Genomic DNA, 25,269 nt, shown 5'->3' with positions numbered 1-25,269 from the left:
ACCTTAAATATTATTTTATTTTCACTCTTTCACAAAAAATGTAATTCATCTTTACATCGATAGTCTTCATTTTGAGTAGAGAAAAGTAATGATCAAAAAGTAAAGCGTTTGAATTCAAATCAAAGTGAGGAATTATTTAATACCAGTCTTATAGTTTTTGTACGCGCAAGGGGCAGTAAAACTTCTTTACAGTTCTTTCATTTGTTATTATCTTCTTTTATTTCCAAGAAAGTGATTTAAATTTAAAAATGTGTTATACACTATATAGCGACTAAAAATGCGCAAACATGATTTTTCAAATGACGCTTCTTTTCAAAACGTTGGCATTTTCTTTCCATGGAGAAAAAAAAATCTTTTTTAAAATAGTAAAATTCGCTTTAATTTTTTTTCCAACTTCCTTTTTTGATACCACATTTGTATATTATTATTACTATTGTTTTGAAGAAAAAAAACGCACTTTCATAATTTTTAATTTCCCTCTCTCTCTCATTCTTTTTTTCCTCTTTTTTTAAAAATATTAAAGATAAGAACTTATTCGTAACATTTTTACTAAAGAAGTTCATACACTGGTTATCATAAATTAAGGAAAAATCACAAAAATAGCGATAACTCTTTCAAAAGTAAGCCAAACCGTGCAAAATTTGCATATGTTGTCCACTAAGAGTAGCTGAGTAAAATTGCAATATGCAAATTAGTGGCGCTGCACTCGGCTTACGTCATCTGCCTGGAGCATAAAAGTCCAAGTTTGAGAGAAAGCACACAAATTTTACTGTGATTGCGACATTGAAAATCTGAGATAGCCAATTCGTAATAATGACCTCTAGGCATCATTTGCCTGAAGANTATGTTGAGCCATCTCAACTAGATTTGGCATGTGACATTTTTAGCGGCAATCTTTGGTCGATTTTCTAGCGTTGCCATTCGGGGAGTTGTAAAGAGGCTTTTTTTGTCGCCGTGTAAGAGAAATATATATATAGATTGTTTTCGAAGAAAAGAAATGCACTTTCATAATTTTTGATTTTCCTCTTTCTCTCTCTCGCGTTCCTTTCCTTTTTTTTTTTCTTTTTTTTTTTTTGCTTTTTCTCTGCTTCTCTTTCTCTCATCCTTTTTCCTCTTTTTTTTAAATATTAAAAATAAAAACTAATTCACAACATTTTTATTAAAGAAGTTCAGAGTTTGATACAGGAAGGTGTAAAGGACATTTTTCTCTAAATAAAAATATATTTTTGAACAAACACGTAAGCAAATTACTGACTTAAATTATCATGATTTAAAAAGTTTATTCACAAACTTAAGATAATATAATATATAAAGCATTTCATGCTGAAATACATGAATATGTTCTTCAGGTGGAGCAAAATAAGTCGTAAATTATGCATGTTTTATACACATAAATGCTCGTCTAATTCCCGTCTTTAAATTTCAGCCCACTGATTGATAAATAAAATTGTAAAATGGATTTAAATAATAATTTTAATTCATTCATTTCTAAAGCTTTATAAACAGAATTTCTTAGAGCACGAAGATAGTAGTACATTGAAGTTCAGACTCAAAGATAAGCAAGAATTTTATCAAGAAATTTTATTCTCTTATCTTTCATCTTCTATTTCAGAAAAGAAATGCTGATATGATTTTAAAAGTGTTCTAGAAATGCTTGTTTCTAACGTCTCGAAGGAAATTTTATCAAATAACTCAGTAATATTTACAATGTTATCATTTCAGATTTATACACAAATTGTGCTTAGATATTTTGTAAAATTTATTGACTTTATTGGTTTTTAGCATCATTTTAAAAAGATATGGCTTTTCTTTCTTCAAAAATACAAAAAGTGTTAACGCAGTTATTTTTTATTAATATTATTTGGAAGAAGCAAGACGATCATATCAATGAACTTATATCTATAGCATAAACTAAAGTCTAAAGCAAATCATATCATTATTACTTAAATCCAAAGTGATAGTTAGCGAAACTAAATATCTATTCCGTTTAAATGTAAATGTACCACCACTTTTTCTGATAATGCGGTTTTTACTCCAATTTCAACTGTTAGTAATGATTTATGCGGCATAAATAATCTAACACTATTTAATATTTTTCTACATATTATATATTAGCATATATATCATATGTTAGTACATATTATATATATTTTTGAATACATGAATAGTATTTAGAAGCTCATGTCTATAGCACTAATACTCCATAAATGTCTTTTAATAGTTGAGACTGAAAGTAACTGTGAAGAGATTTTATGAAAGAAAATAAACATGTTGCGAAAATAATCAATTTTAAAACTATGTGCTTTGAAACCCTTATTTTTTGAAAAAAAAAATTGCATCAGAAAAGTGAAATTATTTCATCAATTTTTAAAAGTATAGCATCTTTTGTAACTCCAGTTTAAACTTAAGACAGAAATTTATTTTCAATAGTCTTACGTTCACGTATACATTGGATTTCGGGTTAACTGTTTCTTTAAGATTTTATCAATAAATTTCGCTTTTAAAAAATACTGCTTATAGAGCAGTATTATAAAAACAGAACTGCTGTTGCTGTAAAAAAAGGACAAAAAGAAAAATAGTTTAATTTTCTTTATAGTTTGAAATTTTAAGGAAATTAAAATCAACTAAATCACACAATTCGTAGAAATGAATTTTTAATATATATTCGAATTTAATTGCTTCTATTCGATTATTATATTATATGTTCTGTTCAAATGTATAGTAATAATTTGTAATATATAACTGTAAACGTTTTTTCATTAGATATTTAAATGTATCTAAGAAAGCAGCTTTTTGGATAACCTAAAATTTCGTTAGATAAAAATACGTTATTTTCAAAAATCTAAAACTTAAAAAGTATTTAATAGTTGATTGCTAAGTTGAAAATACTTATTGAAACATTATAATGTTTTAATTACATTAAAAAAAAAAGCGAAATGCTCTCTAAAGCATGATGAACGATGCACTGTTTCTACCATTTTGATTGAATGACCTTACAATTTGGACGTTTCGAAAGATAAAAAGGAATAGGATATACTGATAATCATTAATTCATTATTTCATTTAATAGTTAACCATCTGTTGAAAATTGTAACTAAATTAAATTAGTGTTGAGTTCTCTTAACATTAACAGCTTAATCTTCTTAATAATATGTCTTCAAAAGTTTTCTCACCGACATGCTCTAGTCGAAATTAAAAATATTTTTCTTTATTTTTGCTTTCTATCTCTTCTTTCTCTTTTAAATTGAGGAAAACAATTTTCATTCTGCCACTCTGAAGTAAATTAAAAAAACAAAACAAATTGAAAATGGTTTTTTTTTTTTTACATAATTTCTTTCGTATCCCTTAAATTAAAATTCTTATTTTACGACAGTTTCTAAATTATTTCTATCATTAAAATATCGTATAGTAAAATTTCAGCAAGAATTCCCTATTTTAATAGGTTAAGATTCTTGGAATTCTACTTTTCTCATTTTCCCTTTAAACAGTTTTTTAATCTTCTTTTTTATCTTATGCCTTTAGAAATTGTTTAAAAGAATTTCTTCTTATAATATTTTTGTTAAATTTTGTTTAAGCGTGTTTAGGTAGTTTACATTCCTCTTGTATCCTTATATTATTTAATTCAACTAAAAATATCAGATATTTCTTCTAAGTTAAGTTTCACCAACATGAAAAGCTTTTTCTAGTAATATTAATCTCATTTTTGTGCTACGTGTAATTAAAAGAAAAGAAAAAAAGCATCATACGGTTTACTTAACACTTCTAGACCCCCCCCCCTCTCAATCTAACTATTTTCTTAGGGTACTATGTCGATTAAAGCATATGCCTTAATCAGAAGACGGAAAATTAACACTTCATAAAATCTAGCATTAATGCTCAAAGTGAATTCAAGTTCTTGAATTCGGTTATTAGCACTTCACTTTACTGCCGTGAAATTAAAAGTAAAAAGACCCTTTATTTAACTTATATTGGCTCAATTTGTCTGAAATTTTAAGCTATGTTTATGATTTTTTTTAATTACAGAAAATTAAGTAAACACTGATATAAAAATAAATCAGAATTTTACTCTAAGAAATCATAGATTTCTTACATTGTAATTATCGCGTAAGAAGAGTCTGCGAGAAAAGTTACGTGAAGAAGAGTTATGAAAAATTGACTAAACACTGATATGAAGATTTTATCAAAATTTTACTGTAAAAAAAAAATCATAGATTTAAGCCATGTTTTATTCTGTAAAAAAAGTCATAGATTTAAGCTATGTTTAAGGGTTGTTGTAGGGTTGTTTGGTATCTTTGTTAGAGTCCCCACTTAAACTCTAAAAAGAAATATAACTCTAGGAAAGCGTTCCACATGAAAATGTTTCCGAGAACGGGTTATAGGTCACTTCATAAATAACACTAAGTTTAAATAAATATCTTTATTAACATTTAGGAAACTTGTAAATTTAACTAAAACATTTTAACATATATAAAACTTAACCACTTTAACATGGAGGCAGCATAGAAATAAACTGCGAAAAGGTAACCGGCGAGAACATGCCGGATTGCTAGCTAGAACCGACGGGGAGAGAGAGCAAGCTGTGAGGATGCGGCCAAGTTATATCCAAAACATACTGTGCGCATTTTACTGATTTCGCCCTTCACGCATATCTCCATCCAGGTATGAGGTTTACGTCAATTACCGGCTGCAAACTACGTAGTCCATCGTCAGAGATTCGTAGTTCGGACTTTGCATTTCAGACCGCAACGCCACATAGTTATTGCGCAAAAAGAATCTACGAGAAGAGTTACGTGTAAGAACAGTTACGAAACGTAAGCTAAACACTGATATGAAAAATAAATCAAAATTTTACTATAAAAAATAATAGATTTCTTGCATTGTAGTTTTTGCGTAAGAAGAATCTAAGAGAAGAGTTACGTGTAAGAAGAGTTACGAAACATTAACTAAACAGTGATATGAAAAATAAATCAAAATTTCACTATCCGCACTTGGGAAAAAATAAATTTCTCATATTATCGTAGTTATCGCTTAAGAGTGCTCGAGTGTACGAAAGATTAACTAAACACTAATCACAATAAATCAAAATTTTATTATCTGTACTTGTGAAAAAATAAGTTTCTTACATTGTAGTTATGTAGTTATCGTGTAAGAAGAGTCTTGCTTGAGTAAACATTATGAAAACATTCTGACTGCCTTAGTTTTTGAAAGCTTTTCAAATAGATTGCATCAGGATCTCCATACAGGATACATTTATGAAAGAACGTTTTTCTTGGTTTTTATAAAATTAAATACCTTAATTCTAAACTGCTAAAAACTTACTTATTTATTTTCATTAATCTAAGATATAATGCGTAAAATGCGCAAAAAAACCGGATCCTGAATAACTTTTGATCCAATGATTAGATCTTCATGTTCTAGGAGTCCAACTTAATGGTTTCAAGGGGGGTGGGCTCAAACATGCTAATTAATTAGTGCAGACAGTATTTTAAATCGCAAAATCAGACACGAAAATGCACTTTCTCTGAATAAACATGTTTCCCCCCCCCAACGGATTCGGATTTCTAACCCCCAAAGTATAAAGGGAAGCTGCAATCTGGGGAATAGGGTCCATGTAGTTTGGTCAAGAGAATGGTAAAAACTTTTGACCCCTTAATGTAAATTTAAATTTTTGCGTATTCCGCCCTTTTTCGAGAATTTTTCAACCAAATTGAAAAATTTTGCACAAAATTTTAAAATTCTTTTATCTTAAGATAATTCTTTCAGTATAGTATCAGTGTATATAATATGCTGTTTAAATTCCTTCTAGCACTTGGTAATTGGTAAATATTTTGCATTTTCTTGGTAGAAATACAGCTTTATTTTAATATAAAAATTCAATAAATTAAACATTTTCTAGTTTAAAAATACTATTTGTTCTTTAATTTCATTGAGCTAGAATGGCTTTAAAAGGAGCATATTTAACTGTTTATTAAAAGTTATTTGAAGTCATTAAGAGGATTTTTATAGGTTTCATGGCGTGCCCAAGACGTATCTCTTTTTTTTTGTTGTTGCAAATTTTGGTTTCAAAAAAACTAAATTACAAAAAATTTTTATATTATTTCATAAATGTGTTTGTGTTAAAATAATGTCTGTGCTTTAGTTGAACTCCCGTAAAAGATCAGAATCCTAAGTTAAAAGTTATTGGAGTTGTTGTTGTTGTTAATTTACGTCACACTAGAGCTGCACAATGGGCTATTGGCGACGGTCTGGGAAACAGCCCGGAGGCTGATCCGAAGACATGCCATCACAATTTTGATCCTCTGTGGAGGGGATGGCACCCCCGCTTCGGTAGCCCGACGACCTACGCGCGAAGACGAGCACTTTACGGTAGCACAGTTTAACGAGAACCAATACCGCACACCCGCGGTCCCTACGCAGACTGATCCAAGTGGTCACCCACCCGCACACTGACCGTATCCAGTGATGCTTGACTTCGGTGATCTGCTGGGAACCGTGTCTTAATGATAAAAGTTATTGGAAAAAAATTTACATTGATGCTTCCTTAATGACATCAAAACCTAAAAGCAATTAAAAAAATGTTTTTAATTTTTATGTTTTTAATAAAGATTACGTATATTACATATTATAAACCAAAAACCTAAAAAATATTGCTGTATGCCAATCTGTCTGACAATAAGGATGTTAAATTGTTAAAAGTGTTATAATTATTGTAATAACTATTAGCAAGTGGCAGACAATTTCAATCAAAAAATAATTAATCATTTATCAATAAAGGTACATGTTTGTCTGTGTGTGGGTGTGTGTCCTTTATAGACTCCTAAACCATAAAACCGAAATCGATGAAATTTGGCATACAGATACTTTGAAGCACGAGGAAGATCACAATCGTCATTAGAACATTCTACGATGAGCCGTTTGACCGGGATGAGTGAAAAACGAAAAGGAATTTTCTAATCGGATAAGTTTTAGCCATTGTTTTTAAATTAAACTATAGACGNGCACAAAATTTTAAAATTCTTTTATCTTAAGATAATTCTTTCAGTATAGTATCAGTTTATACAATATGCTGTTTAAATTCCTTCTAGCACTTGGTAATTGGTAAATATTTTGCATTTTCTTGGTAGAAATACAGCTTTTTTTTAATATAAAAATTCAATAAATTAAACATTTTCTAGTTTAAAAATACTATTTATTCTTTAATTTCATTGAGCTAGAATGGCTTTAAAAGGAGCATATTTAACTGTTTATTAAAAGCTATTTGAAGTCATTAAGAGGATTTTTATAGGTTTCATGGCGTGCCCAAGACGACATAGTATCTCTTTTTTTTGTTGCAAAATTTTAGCTCTAAAAAAATTCAATTAAAAAATTTTTTTATACTATTTCATAAATGTGTTTGTGTTAAAATAATGTCTGTGCTTAAGTTGAACTCCCGTAAAAAATCAGAATCCTAAGTTAAAAGTTATAGGGAAAAAATGTACACTGATGCTTCCTTAATGATATCAAACCCTAAAAGCAATTAAAAAAATGTTTGTAATTTTTATATTTTTAATAAATATTACGTATATTACATATTATAAACCAAAAACCAAAAAAATATTGCTGCATGTCAATCTGTCTGACAGTAAGGATGGTAAATTGTTAAAAGTGTTATAATTATTGTAATAACTATTAGCAAGTGGCAGGCAATTTCAATCAAAAAATAATTAATCATTTATCAATATGCATAAAAGTAAATGTTTGTCTGTGTGTCCTTTATAGACTCCTAAACCATAAAACCGAATTCGATGAAATTTGGCATACAGATACTTTGAAGCACGAGGAAGATCACAATCGACATTAGAACATTCTACGATGAACCGTTTGACCTGGATGAGAGAAAAACGAAAAGGAATTTTTTAATTGGTTAAGAGTTGTTTTAAATTTAACTATAGACGATTCAATTTTTCGCATATTTTAAAGATAACACGAGTGATAATTACTACCTATTTGATCAAAAAAAATTTTTTTTTCTTTTTGCGTGTATTTAAATATTTCATTATTTTACATTCGCTATGTCAAATAAATTCAATGGCGTGGTAGCGCGCGTGTTCTACGTCAAGAAATTTATACCTTAAAGTTGTCTGATACGACGCGCTTTTTATTTATTTATATTAATTCATTAAAAACATGTTTCTAAAAAAAATAATTTTTTAAAATCAACCGTAACGGGATACTTGAAAGGGACGTAATGTGAGTATTTCGATCCTGATTGGTGGTTAAAACGTGGCCTTTGTTTACATTAGTAACTGTTCTTTCCAATCTATTTCGTGTGAGCCAAGCCCGTCAAGTACCAATTCTCTTAAGTAACACAGCCTATATTCTTTCACAAAGATTCTTCGAAAAACATTTTCAATTCTTTCTCTATATATTTACACAAAGACGGACACGAACCCATGTAAACCCCAAAAAATCGCCATTCACAGATGACGCTTAATTATTGTGTACTACTGGCGGTAATATTTACTACTGGTAGTATGGTAATTGGTGCAGTTTTGATAAGAATTCTACAACGGGCTTTCCTTAGTTACAAAAAATATTTTTTTCAGTGGTACCAAAGATAATGTATTAATATTTTACTGAAGAGAATTCAAAGAACTTTGTTCCACCACTACTTATAAATATTTTAACAGTAAATTAAAGGTCAGATAGCGAAATAGAGATAGAAGAATTAAGAGATTGAGAAATTCAAAATAACTGTTACATGTAATTGTTATCTTTTCTAGTTCAATTATTCCTCATTTAAATTTCTTTCATTTACAAAATCAATTATGAATTTTTGATTATGAAGGAAAGAAAAAAAAATGTTCAAACTACTTTTTTTTGGTTTTTATACTTTTGTACAAATATAATTCTAATAATCTAACATTTTTTTTTAGTATCGATTAAACTGGTTTTTAAAATTAAAAAATATGTGTATACATATATATATTTTTGCTTGTAATTAGAGTACAAAAAAGTATATTAAAGGGAAACAGGCGTCCCAACTGCGTTAAAGGGTTAAGAGATGTAGGAATTCAAAATAACTGTTACTTGATATTATTGTCTTTTCTAAAACTACCCTGTTAGCAATAAAAACAATTAGTACAACTGCTACGTTAATTTGATAATATTTTAAAAATAACAGGTATTTTTTTTTCTCAGAAATGACTTTTGTGTTAAAATTACAACTTTATGATTTAATAAACTGTCATGAAAATCATAAAATAAGACATGTATCTTTTTTCTTTTTAGCTCAAAAGTTGGAAACAAATAAAAATAAATAAATGATGGCACTATTATTCATCACAGCCCTATTAATGTCTCATCAGCTCTTAGTAATGGGATCGAGCAACACAGGTTCTCAGACAGTGACATTCACAATGCGTAAGCTGGCATTTTCCACCAACCAGTTTGGCATCGATCTCTACAGGGCGTTGAATGTTACTGACGAAAACATTGCCTTCTGTCCCTTCTGTATTGGATCTTCACTGGCCATGGTCCTCTTGGGGGCTGAAGGAAACACGGCCATGGCCTTAAGACAGGCTCTTTACCTATGGGGCCTGCATCCACAAGAGATTCACTTGGCCTATCACGACCTCATAGGACATCTAGGTTTAAACCTTTCGCCACTTGATGAGGTGTTCCTGGGAGCCAGGAGATCACCGGGTGATGAGAATGTCTTGAAACTCATCAACAATGTCTATATTCAGAGGCATTTCTCAGTGCATTACCCTTTCCAGTTTTTGCTGAATAGGTAAGAATGTTCTTTAACTTTTGTGCAACTACAAGGTGTTCTAGAAACGCTACCCTTACGATATATTATATTTATTTTATAACCGTCGCTGAACAGCCAACCCAATTTTTTGGGTTTACGCCTACTAATGTTCAACTCCGTAGCCTTGCAATTTTGAACCCAATCCAGAAGACAAGGGTACTCCTGAATCACGTATTGGGAGAAATTTTGCCTTCGAGAAGGACTCTTTGATGGAACTAACTCGCATTTGCGTCACATGGAGAGGGAAACCGCGAAAATCTCCCACGGTTATCCTAATGGCAGGGGGCACTAACCCATGAGCCGTCTACCACTGAGGATATTTTACATCAGCACTGTGGTCGGTGCGAGCTGGGTGCGGAAATCTTATCTACCAGCTCTCGTTTGGGATTCGAACCCGGTTCACCTCATTCGAAGGCGAACGCCCTATCCCCTGATCCATCCCGGCTCTATCATTTATATTAACGTTTAGGGCCTTAAGTCAATATTCCCCTTCGTCAAACTAACAAAACTTAATGAACACATAAAAAAATTTTATCACTAACTGTCGCACCGTCAATTAAACTTGGTACTCTTGAATCATAGCTTTTAAAATATATTGTTGAAAAAGTTGTGGGGAAAGTAAATTATCATGTACGCAAATATTTTGAGGGCTTGTACATGGTCTGAGAATGTAGAAAAAATATTGTAACAGCTATTCTAATAAATAAAATAATAGATTATTGTTAAAAAAGTTTCTGTATTCTATAACTGTTAAAAAATGAAAGCTAAATGATAAAAAAAAGAATTTAATAAATTGATTGTAATCAAACAACCTACTGAGCTAGAATTTCTAATTGAAACAATAACGTCTTTTGTACATGCAATGATTTAAAATACAAACGATAATTTAAATGAGATATGGAAAAAGCTAAAATAATTTTTTTTGTGACAATTACCTGTATTTTTTCTTAATATTCCGAGAGAGAATCATGCTCCTTCGATCAAGTTTCCTTAAAAAAAATCGTTCGAATTTTTCTCTTCGACTTAAAAAGTTTATTTTTCTGTGCGCTTTACTGTATGATCGCCGTCGTTTTACTTTTATGTATTTTTACAAAGAATTTTCTAACTTTCACTTTAATATTCAATAAACGCTCCTTCGAACTCAGATCAGTAAATAAAGATGACTACAATGAGCTGCAAATGACTTGATAGAACGATGCAAACGATGTGTCGAATGAATGTTGTTTAAAAGAGAAATTTTATGAAGAGACAACATTATTTATTTATTGATCGAAAACGATTTTATAAATTTGATTTTCAACAAACGATATGCGTATTGTAATAATAAAATGCTAGGCAGTTTCTTGTTTTTATAGTACTTAACTATTATTTTGCTGGGACATCTAAGTTATTTCTCGCTTTTATGTGTGTAACACGTTTCTATATAGTATAAATGTATGATTTTTTTTTCTTTTTTAAATTTCATTCTATTTTCTTTTAAATTTCATTTTTAAGGTTGAAGCAGTCATTTGCTTTTTAGGCCAATCATGAAAAGAAATTTAAGGTGTGAAAGTATTTTCGGATCACAGTTTTATTGTTAAAATTCACAAAAATTTCATTACAAAAAAACATTCGCAGATTTCGTGAGAAGGCCAGCTCCGTCGTTCCCTACCTCTGGTTGCGCCACTGGCACAAGAAACGGGAAAAACTCTAGTTGAAACTGTCCCTTTACGAGTGTTTCTCTAACCCAAAACTAAAACCTAAAGCTAAATTGACCTAAAGCTAAAGTTGACACCAACTGATTTTTCTGGTCAGAAAGGCATTAGCGTGTCGATTCTCTAATCGGGCTAATTTTTTTCAGTGAATACGGATTCTACTGAAATTTAGTTTCTGTTTAAAATGTATAAAATCTTTTTAGATTTTAAATTCTGATAAGTCAAAAAAGAAATTTCAGAACAAAAAAGTTATGAAAAAATGTTGCATCATTTCTTCATAATAATCTGTAAAAGAACGTTTTAATCCAAAAGTGTGTATTTACACTTTGAAGTAAAAGATAATATGCACATTTACGGTATAAGATAATGTATTTATTTAAAGTATGATATGAATAAACAAATTTAGTAAAACTTCAAATAAAAATGTTATAACAAAAGTTCCAAACAAAATCAAGAATATGTTTATGGTAAGATTGTTTTTAGTCGGTTATCTTGTTCAATTATAAAACACAATATTTTTTTCTGATTTATATAAATATTCAAATAATTATCTGAATATCAAAACACAAGGGATAGAGCGTTCGCCTTCCTATGCGGCGAACTGTGCTCGAATCCCAGTCGATACGAATTCCGCATCCGGCTTGCATCGACCACAGCGCTGACGTGAAATNGAAATTTCATTACAAAAAAAGCTCCGTCGTTCCCTACCTCTGGTTGCGCCACTGGCACAAGAAATGGGAAAAACTCTAGTTGAAACTGTCCCTTTACGAGTGTTTCTCTAACCCAAAACTAAAACCTAAAGCTAAATTGACCTAAAACTAAAGTTGTCACCAACTGATTTTTCTGGTCAGAAAGGCATTAGCGTGTCGATTCTCTAATTGGGCTAATTTTTTTCAGTGAATACGGATTCTACTGAAATTTAGTTTCTGTTTGCCTTCCAATGCGGCGAACCGGGTTCGAATCCCAGTCGATATGAATTCCGCATCCGGCTTGCACCAACCACAGTGCTGACGTGAAATATCCTCAGTGGTACATAGATCATGGGTTAGAGTCCCCTTGCCGTCAGGCTAACCGTGAGAGGATCTCGTGGTCTTCTTCTCCATGTAATGCAAATGAGGATTAGCTCCATCAAAAAGTCCCCCACGAAGGCAAATTTCTCCCAATACTCGATCCAGGCGTTTCCTTGTCTCCTGGATTGGGTTCAAAATTACATGGCTACGGAGTTGAACATTAGTAGTCGTAAAACCATAAAATTAGGTCGGCTGTTGAACGAAGGTTATAAAATAAAATTTAAAACACTTCCGGTTTTCTTTTTAAATTGAAAACATAAATTGGAGAATAAAATATATTAATATCTATCAAAAAATTAAACTATTTCTTTAAGAGAACTTACTTTTTATATAATTTTTATTTTCCCAAGTTTTTATTTTCTCAATACTTTTGATTTTCTTTTCGAAATGAAAATAAAAATCGAAGAAAAATCGAAGAAAACAAATATTAATACAAATCAAAAAATAAAAATATTTCCTTAAGAGAACCTTATAATTTTAACATATAATTAACTAATAAAATATACGACAACAATATAAAACACTTTTTATGAAATGCTTAAAGAGTACTTTTTTTTTCAGTTTTAAAAAGAAAGCATAAATCTGATCTTTCCTTTAGAGAACTTATTTTCTATTTCATTTTCTTTTAATGCATTTTCTTTTCTTGTCAATAAACAACTAATAAACCAACAGCAGTTTAAAGACCTTTACATGAAGTGTTAATCTTTTTTTTTTCTAATAAAAGTATTTCTTTTCCTCAGTACTTTCAATTTTCTGTTACGTAAAAAATAATATATCGGATCTTTACTTAAAAGAACTTTCTTTTTATTTCACCTTTTTGGGCGTTTCTCACTCAGAGAAATTCTTTTTCAAAAACAAAATTAAATAGTTTTTGATGAGGCTATTAGGAACGAAATGACATATTAATAAGATAATAGTTGCGTCACGTGACGCTTCGACGACAGCGGATGCTTCAACTGCGTGGTGAGAAATAATATCGTTGCCATTCATCCGCTTATTAAAGTTTTTGTCGTTAGTTTTTTAAACAGAAAGATCGTCTGAAATGAGAACTACTTGCGATTTTATTGTCAAAAAACAGTGCGAAATTTATAAAATTGTACTTTTAAAATGAGGGTAAATTTCATTGAAAGTATTATTTGATGGAAGCATTAATCGAAAGTATTATTGCCGCTAATAAAGATTTTAATTTTATGATTCTTGTGGAATTGAAGTGATTTAAAAACAGTAATGGGATGTTTCTTCCAAAGCGGGAAAAACTGTGAAAAAAGCCGTTTCTTTTAACACAAGTGAAAAAAATTAAAGAAACTGTTTTCAGAAAAGAATAACAAATGATAAAGAAATGAAAAAAGTATGAAAAATATGTTTAATAAAAATTCTGCGTCAAAGATTTAATATCAATTTTCAATGAATGGTTAAACAACTAAAAGAAAATATCACAAATGCTGAGCTTATACATTAATACAAATCACATATTGAATTCCCATTTACAGTTAGCGTACTAATATTTATAAATATGCATTGTTATTAAGCATCAATATTTAAACCTACTCTTAAATAATATGACAGATAGATTTTAAACTTATGTATGAAAGTAAAATAAAATTTAAAACTATTATTTTTTTTTAAAAAAGAAAAGTCGTGAAAAGCTAAACATTCTGGCTGAATTGATTTTATTTATATTTAAACTATTTTTATAATATGTACTTGTTGCTAAATAATTAAGCAATTTTACTTTCTTCCGGTATTTTTTTCAGTTTCTTTCAATATCTTGGAAGAAATAGGTTTCTAACAGATAAAATTGCAACCTTCCTTCAGACAACATATAATAGTGTTCAGATACTTAAGTTTTTTTCTAAAATTAAGACTTTTTTAATACTTATTTTCCCTTATAAAAATAATTATTTGCTCGATTTTTTTTAATAAAAATGTTAAAAAAGACAGTACTTTTACATTTCCCTAATAATTTACTAACGCTTACAATACCATTAACAGCTGTAAACATAATCTTACCATTCTAATTTTTAAGCTTACTTTCAGTAATTTATTGGTGATAAAACTCAAATATTTATCACACCATTTTAATCACACTATTTATAACATCGTGGCTTAAAGGAAAGTGACTTCTGCAGCTTTAGAGATAACGACAGCTGTAGTTCTTTGAGATTAATTAAAATTTTTAAAAAAAGTCAATATTTTTTGATGTTTTGGCTTCGTTACCTCAATGCAAATAATACCATCACTCTTTTTTAACAATTATAATCTTACTAGACTAAATTGTATATGATATTACTTTCAATAATTTAATGATGATATAATTCAAATACAGTGACTCACCCTCCATATGTATAGATGATAAAAGATTTATATCTTAAGCGATAGGGAACGTCATTAGCTTTTTAATGAAAAGCAAAGCAAAGATTTTTATTTTTATAAGAAGCGTTAGCAAAGANCTTAAGTTTTTTTCTAAAATTAAGACTTTTTTTTATACTTATTTGCCCTTATAAAAATAATTATTTGCTCGATTTTTTTTAATAAAAATGTTAAAAAAGACAGTACTTTTACATTTCCCTAATAATTTACTAACGCTTACAATACCATTAACAGCTGTAAACATAATCTTACCGTTCTAATTTTTAAGCTTACTTTCAATAATTTATTGGTGATAAAACTCAAATATTTATCACACCATTTTAATCACACTATTTATCTTAAGGGAAAGGGACTTCTGCAGCTTTAGAGATAACAGCAGCTTTGAGATTAATTAAAATTTTTAAAAAAAGTCAATATCTTTCGATGTTTTGACTTCGTCACCTCAATGCAAATAACACCATCGCTCTTTTTTAACAATTATAATCTTACTAGACTAAATTGTTTATGATATTACTTTCAATAATTTAATGATGATATAATTCAAATACAGTGACCCACCCTCCATATGTATAGATGATAAAAGATATATATCTTAAGCGACAGGGAACGTCATTAGCTTCAAAGATTTTTAATTAAATTTTTTAATAAAATTTTTCAAACTGTAAATTGAAATTATTTTTTAAAATTGAAATTAAAAAATTATTTAAATTTAATTAATTGAATAATTAATTAAATTTAATTAATCAATCAAAATTAATTTAATTATTTTAACTTAATTTAATTAAAATTATTAAACTTTTTATAAAAAATAATTTTGAATATATGATAGTTCTTCCTTTATTCGAACGCATATGATACCATTACTTGCCCAACTACTATGTCCTTACCATATTTATTTGTATAGGGTGATTCTCAATGACTAAGTGGCAACATAATTCCAACATATTTATCTCTCTCTTTCAGATATTACAATACCAGCATTTATCCTCTAGATTTCGTAATGAATGCTGAACAGAGTACAAGATACATCAACATATTCTTTGAGCACAACACCGAAGGCAAGATTGCTCAGATTTTGTCTCAGGTTCCGTCTCCTTCCACAAATCTCCTTCTACTGAATGCTATTTATTTCAAAGGATCTCTGGATATGAACATGGCACAGGTAGAAGAGAGTCGATTCGTAGGACGAGCAGGTGAAGATCCATTCATCATGTTAGAAGCAAGGAAAGCCAGAATAAGGTAAGGCGACTACATGGACCTTCGTATGTATAGTCCCAGAGACAGCGTCAAAACAATATAAAAAAAATAATAATACTGCTGGTGCACGGTAAGAAATTCAGGCAGTGAGGGTGCTGGTACTTTTTACCGTAAAATCCATCAGAACATGTTGCAGAACACTTTACGGGAACAAAAAATCTGATTCACCGTAGCTTTTACAGTAATTAAAATAACTGAACTACTCTAATTAAGTAATTATTAAACAAATACCAGCCATTGACTATTAGGTCATTATGCTTCTAGCTCTCCTGTATTTCTTAACAATACAGTCAAAGTCTTTTGTGCAGAGCACGTGTCCAAATGCGCATCAGTCATGGCTTGTCCGGAATTATATAAAAGACAATGATGAAGTAGTCAGCATGAGGCGAAATAAATGAGAACGTAGACCATCATGTCCGGTCAAAAGTCTAAATATGGCTACCGCAGTAGCACGGGGTGAATCTGGAACACTGTGAGTTCCACAGAACACATTCCAGGACTTATCTGTAGCAGCGTGAGATGCCAAACAATATAATGATTGTTTGAAGATTCTTTTAATTTCAAGTTTAGCGGAATGGTAGGACGGATCTCTACAGGATCTCGGAAGAACATAAGTTCCTTTTTTGGCCAAAAAGTCAGCCATTTCGTTTCCTCGAAGACCACAATGGCATGGCACCCACTGAAATGCAACACTTCCCTCAATCCTCTTCAGGAGTTCTCTGCAGCTCAAAACAAGGGAACTACTATTTTCTGGGTTGCTTGACAAAGCCTGAAGGGCAGAGGTAGAATCTGAAAAAAAATCACAGCTTTCTCAGGACTGGTAAGACGAACACCAAGTTGTTGAAGAGCTACATGGATGGCTTTGAACTCTCCGTCAAAGTGAGTTGAAAATGGCCCAGCATATAGATAAAAAGAAAAGGTTTCACAAAAAATACCAGAGCCAGAATCCTGCGAGAAATTCAAGAGAGATCCGTCAGTGTAGATGTGAAGCCATTCATTAGGGGGAAAACGGATATTGATTAAGGCAACAGCACGGAGTGAATTGGGACTTATGTCACGTTGCCGTACATTCAAAACTAAGTCCAATCTGACATTGAGAATCATACATTCCAATGGACTTGCTAAAAACATCAGTTCGTATGGCTCATTGTTGACTACGTTATATTGGGTATTCTCACGAACACAACTTCAGATGGAGTCTTAAAACTCCTTGCTATCTTCCAAAACCAAGTTGCGCATGATTACAGGAGGAGTTAAAACTACCCCCATACTTGCTATGCAATTACTTTGTGACCAACAACCGTTGACTAAATTAATTAAAAGGAATGCAACTATCCTGTATAATATACTAATTAGACTTCTTAATAATTCCTTTTGGCGAGAACATGACTGTAGCAAGGATCGTAATCTGAAAACTCTAATTAAATAAATATTACTGTAAAAATTACGGTATAATATTTTACGGTAAAAATGAATTTCACAGTAAAAGAGATTCTACGGATGATGCATCCAAAGTGCCGATACTTTATACGTAATTTGATCAGGAATTTTTCATAGTGTGTTTGAAATACCAGTCCGAGAATACCAGTCCACTTCTGGAATACCGACCCTTCTTGTCAGTAAAAATAAACAAAACTTTCTAAATGTTCCCGCGCGTACGCATGCTCTTCCCATACTTACGTATGAAAGTCGCAATACACCCTCTATGTTTTTAGATATAATTTTTATTTTTACTGCAGTAATCTACAATTTTAAAATAAATAAAAATTACTTCAAATGAAAGATGTAACTTTTCTTAAAACAAAATTTGTAACGCAAATTTTGTTATTGTATTAATTTATTTTATGATATTTTGTAACTCCTTGAAAAAAATGTCTTCATTTTTTTACTCTTTCATTCTATTCCTAAATTTAACTTAAGCTCCAAATTTGAAATGTTTACAAATAAAATACCCCCCCCCCTTTTTCTTGTGCTTTCAAAACGAAAAAAACTCTAAAATAGAGGGATTTTTGTGTCTTGTCCTTCCCCTTCTTGGTACTTATGAAATATTTAAAGACCAACTGATTAAATGGGAAGTAATTAATGTTTCACACATTGCCTAGGTATTCCATTAATTGACTAACGAGAAACCTAAAGGCATTCTGTAGTCTCATATAATGCTTATCATTGTATAGAATGGCTGGAATTTTAAGGCTAATTATGAAATATGTGAATTATTCGTAGAAACATACATATAACAAAACAACTATTAATGATCTGCCAATCCGACTTTAGTGTAATGATAATTAAAACGTCAAATTTTTCAAAGCATCAAATAAAAATCAAATTTAAGAAAATTAATCGTAATTATCTTCTTAAGTGTTATTTTAAAGTTATTTTTTAAATAAATTTTTTTTAAAAAAAAAACTTACAGAAGCATTTTTAAATAACATGCAGTAAAAGTTTTATGTAACCAATACAGCATTTTATGAGAAATTTGCTCTTACGACAAGTTTCAAAATTAAAGATACAAAAATTGTTTGTTCAAACGAATTAAAAATCATCAGCCTTCCGCCATTGCGACAAAATTGCTTTGAAGAAATACGTTTTTCTGCTGTATAAATGAGCTTATACGGAAAAAGCTTAAATAAAGGACATTTTTATGTATTTCTGGAATCAATACAAAAAGCGAAAAATGTACGTTGCTTCCCTCGAATATTTTTACTACCTGACTTTTAAAAAGTAATGCATGGGTAACCACCAGCTAAGTTATCTTTTGCCTGGTATGCTCAGAAATCCTATCATGCACTCGAAAAGAATACCCCTTATTTACCCTCATTAACAATTTTACTAAAACCAACATTCACGGTTATCACTGATGTGAAAGAGCTTTCCATTTTCTTCTTGCAAACTTAGTTTAGAACAATTCTACTTTTTGTTTAGTACAAAGTTATTACAAAGTGATTACAATCTGTAAACTACGTTAGATATATATTTTTTTAAAATCAAAATAGTTTTTGCAAAATAAGAGAGGAAAATATGCCTATTAAATTTTTTTTAGTCTGATTACTGCTATTTTAGCACTAAATATGTATAAATATGCTTATAACGACAAGTTCGTTATAACAGCGATTTTATCTGCCATTATGAATTGTCGTTATAACGGATTTTACTGTATTTCTTTCACAGATACGGAGTGCATGAATATTTGAATTGTACTGCTGTAGAAGTTCCATTCAGGGGTGGTCTGATTTCTCTAGTGGCGTTACTGCCAAACCATCCAGACGGCATGGCCATGCTTGAAACCCGTATCAGTGCTCAAAGGTTGACCGACATCATCAACTCCATGAACGTGAAGCGAGTCAACTTCCAGGTGAGCATTGACTTCTTTCTTTTGTTTCCTTTCTCATTTATTATCTGAATAATCAGTATTTGGTTGAGAGAACACAAAAGAAATCGTCTGCTTTCTTCGCATAACGGTTGTTGAGTTGTAAGATTCATGACTAGAAAAATGTCGTCAAGCATTAAGTTTAAAGAATGCATTATTATCATGACAAGTAATCTCAAACCCCAGCTATTTTTTGAGCCAGCCGTGATATTACATTTTATTTGTGACTTCAACTAATTAGAAACCAATAGAGTTTTAATTTCGAACTTAATTAGTTTTTAAATTAGTTCTCATTCATTTCTTAAGGAGCTGTCTTATTTCTGTAATTTCTAACTTTAATAGTCTAGTGTCAAATTTGGTGGAGTGAAGATTTCTAAGAAGCACGAAATTTGTTCTAGCAGAGAATAATTTGTTAATTTGTATTTACACTTGTAAATCGTATAAAAGTTTCAAATTGACGCTTGAATTATCGCCGAGGATTTTATTTTTTTCCGAAGAAAGCATAATATTTTTTCCAAGGATTTTATTTCTCCCAAAAAAAGAGGATTTCGAACAAAGGCGAATTTTGTACTCGCAAGAAATGATTTCTGTTTACACTTGTAAATCGTATAAAAATTTCGAATCGACATTTGAATTATTGCCGAGGATTTTATTTTCTCAAAGAAAACAAAATATGAATAAACGTTTAAACTTATACCATTTTAAATGCAAGGAACTATTTTGAAGCAATGGCGAACCGCATTTATTTTATTTATTTATGCGGGGTTAAAAATTAGCATAAATTAATCAGTATTGTACAACACACAAAATCATGCATGAAACTTAAAGACAAATAAAGACTCAATTTATTCATTTATTTTTAATTACTTGTTACCTTACTCGGCGCCTTTACGTAATTAGATTAAGTAAAACACGTATTTAGTAGCTCATACCATCGAAATAAAGATTAACTATATCATCTGGCAGTATACTGTTGCTCGTGGTGACTTGTGATACTTAAAATTTTCAATCAACATTCTCCTATACTTATATCTTCGAGGGTTATTAAGAAATCCATCATAAAAATGTACAGTATTAGTGCAGCTTAATCGGTACTAAATTTACTCATAAAATTCTTTGTACCCAAATAAGAGTATATTAAAACTGCTCCAATTAAAACTGCAACTATTAAAACTGTATTAAATACCATAACGCCAGTGTGTCTATTGCCAAAATTAAGCATCCTATTAGTGCAAAAAATAGTATGGCGACTTCTTACAATTCCCTTTCACGACTAAGTACATTTATACCATTAAGTTAGCTTTTCAGTTTACAGCTAATTTTTTAATTTAAATTACTAAGTATTACCAAAATAAAATTTCTCCACTAAATTCGTTTTCTAGTACATAGCTTATTATTTTGTTTCAATTAATTACTATTACCATAACTAATCATCATTGGCGGGAGAAGATAATGTTGGTGTTTTTTTTATGTGTATCTTCATTAATTTTAATTTTCAGTACGAAACGTATTTTTTTAAAGTCAATGGGATGTCTGCAAGTGACGGAGTGTAGGTATCTGGAGGCTGTTTGATTGCTGAAATATGACTTCCTTTACGTTAGCAACTGTTCTTTCCATTCTATTTCGAGTTAACTTACCCCGCCAAGTATCAATTCTCTTATGTGATACATTCTATAATCCTTAACAAAGATTGTTTAACAATGATTTCAATTCTTTCACCATGAAGCTATGTAAAACATAGAACAAACTAATTATGTATCGAAGTTGTCCGGTACACAAAACAAAAATGTATCATATGTTACAATAAAATAAATAAACAAATAAAAATCTGTTTATATTTTTCACAATATTATCTAAATAAACGTTCATCGTACCTGAAAATGTATGCATTGCTTGCTTTATTTTATTTTGAAACCATCATTGAACTGCCGACCCAATTTTTCTGTGTTTACGACTACTAATGTTCAACTCCGTAACCTTGTAATTTTAAACTCAATCCAAAAGACAAGGGAACTCCTGGATCAAATATCGGAGAAAAAAATTTTTTTGTTGAACTAACTTGCATTTTAGTTACTTGGAGTGGAAAACCACGAAAACTTCCCATGGTTATCCTGACGGCAAGGCGAACCCTTTATTCGTCTACAACTGCGGATATTTTACGTCAGCACTGTGGCCGGTGCGAGCCGGGTGCGGAATTCGCATCGAATCCGGGTCATCTCATTGGAAGGCGGACACTGAGTCACCAAGGTTCAATGTGTAATTATTAGTTATACCTGAAATGCCATTCATAGTTATTGTTTAATACTTTAGAATATGGATATTTTAATTTAATTAGTAAGATCCATCCCCTGCTCGCAGACGCCCCCTCATGATTTCAATGCAATTTTATATGATTTACTTTGCGAACCATGCTTGCTTCACTTACTAAGTTAAACTTATTTGCATTGTATTTAGCGCAAAGTCTTAAGAATTTAAATCAGTAATTAAAATATTTAAATTAATTCCTTTAAAAAAAATTAGTAAAACACGGACTATTGAAATAAAAAAATTTAACTTGAAATAAGTAACATGCTATAGAAAAACTAGCTGAAACAAAACAATAATAGGGTACTTGCACTACAAGAAGAAGAAGATCACGAATACCCACACATGCGACCTATGTTGTCAGCTGATCGTTCATAATCAAAATGGAGAGCTAAAGGTGAGCTAAGTCTCTCCACATAAGTTAGAATGTTAATTAACTTGAAGTTAATTAAATACAACACCGTATCACATATCGAATTTGTTGAAGTTTAATTCGTTCGCTTCTACGTTTTTACTTAACTTAGATTTATTATTTGCTTATATATTTTAGCGTAACCATGATATATTTTTGTTCTTATATACCTGGCTACTTCGATTCATAATTAGTTTGTTTATGTTCTACAAGGCTACACGCCTGTCTTTGTGTTAAGTAAGAAATATGATGTGAAAGAATCGATGTAAAAGAATATAGAATTTGCCTCTTAAGATAATTGATATTTGACAGGCTTGGCTTACTCGAAACAAAATGAAAACAACAGTTAATAACGTAAACAAATACCGCGTTTCAACAACCAATCAGGATCGAGATACGTCACTTGCAGGTATCCCATTATGCTTTTAAAAAATAATATGCATGACGGCACTTCCCCAACTCTCAATACTTTCATAACACTGTTGTTAAAACTTTCTTCTATCAACCTTTTTTTTTATATAGTTAAAAAGCATAACAGCCCACTAATACATATTTTTCAATGAATAACAATAGCACTGAATAAAATTATTACTATTGAACATTAGTATAATTGAAACATGATTAATTCTTCCATACTTATACATCAGTTTGTTTCAGCTTTTCTTTGTCCATGTGAGAAAAGAATTTTTATTAAAAATGGGTTAAGGTGCATATTTACTCTTTCATGCTTATGACAGGTTTGATATTTTAACAAATTTTGTTTATCCGCCAAATATTAAATTTTTGTGAATTATTTTATTTAAATTAGTTAATTCTTTTTTTTAAAAAAAGGGCAATTATTAAAAATTATGCTAGAATTATCTAATAATTCTTTAATCCTACAAATTTCCCCAACCAGTATGAACTTTGCACAATTTTTATTATTTTTATTTCATGATTTTCATTTTACTCGTATGTTGTTAATCTTGCCATTACCATCTCTACCATTAATCTTGCATCAAGTATTGTTTTGCTTTTTTTTTTAATTTAGATTTTTTATACATTTTTTGAAATTTCTTATGCTTTTATTTTTCTTAAAACAATATTCTAAATAAACATGCCATAATCTCTAGAAACACTGAATATTTTCCTGTGAGTTCAAAGTTGTAAAAAAATTTTAAACTCAAAATCAATTTAAACATTAGGGAAATCTGTTAATAGTATTTTTACGACTTTTTCATATCTATGTATTTATTAAAAACTAATTTGAAGTAAACATTTTTCATTTATCTTGCATCAAATATTGCTTCTTTTTTTCTTATTTTGTTTGTTTTATACATTTTATAAAATTTATTATACTTATATTTTTCTTAAAATAACCTTATAAATAAACCTGAGATAATCTATATAACCTTAAGTAATATTGAATACTTTCCTGTGAGTTCAAAGTTGTAAAAAAAAAAAAAATCTAACTCAAAGTCGGTATAAATAATAAGGTATCTATCAATAGTATTTTTACGACTTTTCCAAAGTCTTAGAAATGTCCATCTGTGAAGTTTTCTTAAAATATTTGAGAAGTTTATTATTCGAAATTTGACACAAAACGTAGTATTTAGAAAACGTGTGTCAATTTAACTTCCTTGTTAAACATCTAGAATAACGTAAGTAAAAGGCAATGTTTTTAAAAGCTGATTTATAAACAGCTCTTACAATCACGGAGGGCGTACTCCAGCAGAATATGCAGCTGCTGATAAATTACCTGTTCAGAATGTTCATACAGCTGTATAAATGACAAATACGCCAAATCATCAGAAATTCTGTTGTATTTATCAAGATCACTTGTTCTTTTATATACTTTGAATTTATTTGTTCTTTTATTTCTTTCGGCCCTTTATATATATATTTAAAAAAATAATCTAACTCATTTCAAAGCATAAGTTCACAATCGCTGTATCTACCCGCATGAACTTATTCTATTATATAAAAAGTTAGTTGACCAAGGTACATTATAGGATATTTATAATAATTAATTTTAAAAAATTGGTCTATAATACCTCTGACAACAAATTTTAACTCAAGACCAGTTTTCTTTTTAAGATATTTTAAAGTAACTAGAATTTTCTAGTTTTAACCAAATTCTATCCAGCAGCTTGGCTGTTTACCTTCTATTCATTTTTATTTATATTTCTTATACTTAATTTACTGTTATTCAAACTTCTAATACAACTTGTATTTGTTTTTAAACTTTTGAAATTTAACTCTCAACGTAAAGTAGTTAAAAGGGCAGAGAAGTAGCATTGGTCTGTTTGTCACTGATAAAGACGGCCTTTCTGACGGTTAGAAAATTGAGACTGGGAGGCCCCCAAAAGGGATCCCAGCCTCACCAATTTAGAAATTAAAAGTGAATATATTTATTCTCAACGGACAGAGAAAGAGTATGGGTAGGAGATCCAAAATTTGGCGATTTATCATAATATAACAATAGCCAAAAACAAAGCCAACTAGCATATCCACATGGGTTTAAAAGAACACCTTGGCGATCACGAGTCGCCAGCAAATTTATGTGAATTATTATAACCATGCAACCGAAACATTTAGCCGTTGGAAAATTAGAATAAAAAGTTATAAATAGATTTTTGTTTTCGATTACAGGCGACAGTGAATTAATATGTCTGCATAATAATGAAATAAAAAGAAAGTATCCGTTACATTGATCTGGAAGAGAAGAAATAAATATTTTATGTTCGCTTAAAAAGATTAAGTTTTTGNGTAGCATTGGTCTGTTTGTCACTAATAAAGACTCTCTTATGAGATTTATTTTTAAAGTTTTGAAATTTAACACTTCACACATATTAGTCAAATCATCAGACCAATGGCATTGGCCTGTTTTTCACTAATAAAAGAGTGTCACTTTATGAAATTTATTTTGAAATTTAACACTCCACGTTTTCTGAAGTTCATTAAAATATCATCAAACATGTTCTTCGAGTATTTAAAATTATTCTGCATTTTTTCCATTGCAT

General features: G+C 30.1%; 2 protein-coding genes across 2 annotated transcripts in view; one reads left to right on the top strand and one right to left on the bottom strand.

Annotated features, from left to right (window-relative positions):
* LOC107451246 (SPRY domain-containing protein 3) overlaps window positions 1-25,269 on the bottom strand; it is a 134,484-nt gene that overhangs the window by 59,098 nt on the left and 50,117 nt on the right. The gene's annotated exons all lie outside the window — the stretch shown is intronic.
* Window positions 1-25,269, top strand: part of LOC107451233 (leukocyte elastase inhibitor-like) — a 35,731-nt gene that overhangs the window by 9,927 nt on the left and 535 nt on the right. Inside the window, exons 2-4 of the mRNA XM_016067258.3 lie at window positions 9,271-9,772; window positions 15,891-16,166; window positions 19,353-19,536. Coding sequence (XP_015922744.2) covers window positions 9,303-9,772; window positions 15,891-16,166; window positions 19,353-19,536 — 930 coding nt within the window. The 5' untranslated portion in view covers window positions 9,271-9,302. The remainder of the gene's footprint in view (window positions 1-9,270; window positions 9,773-15,890; window positions 16,167-19,352; window positions 19,537-25,269) is intronic.

The sequence above is a fragment of the Parasteatoda tepidariorum genome, chromosome 10, assembly GCF_043381705.1.
Source record: "Parasteatoda tepidariorum isolate YZ-2023 chromosome 10, CAS_Ptep_4.0, whole genome shotgun sequence".
Classification (NCBI taxonomy): Eukaryota; Metazoa; Arthropoda; class Arachnida; order Araneae; family Theridiidae; genus Parasteatoda; species Parasteatoda tepidariorum.
The sequence above is the reverse complement of the archived record's forward strand: the minus strand, read 5'-3'. Positions and strand labels throughout refer to the sequence as shown.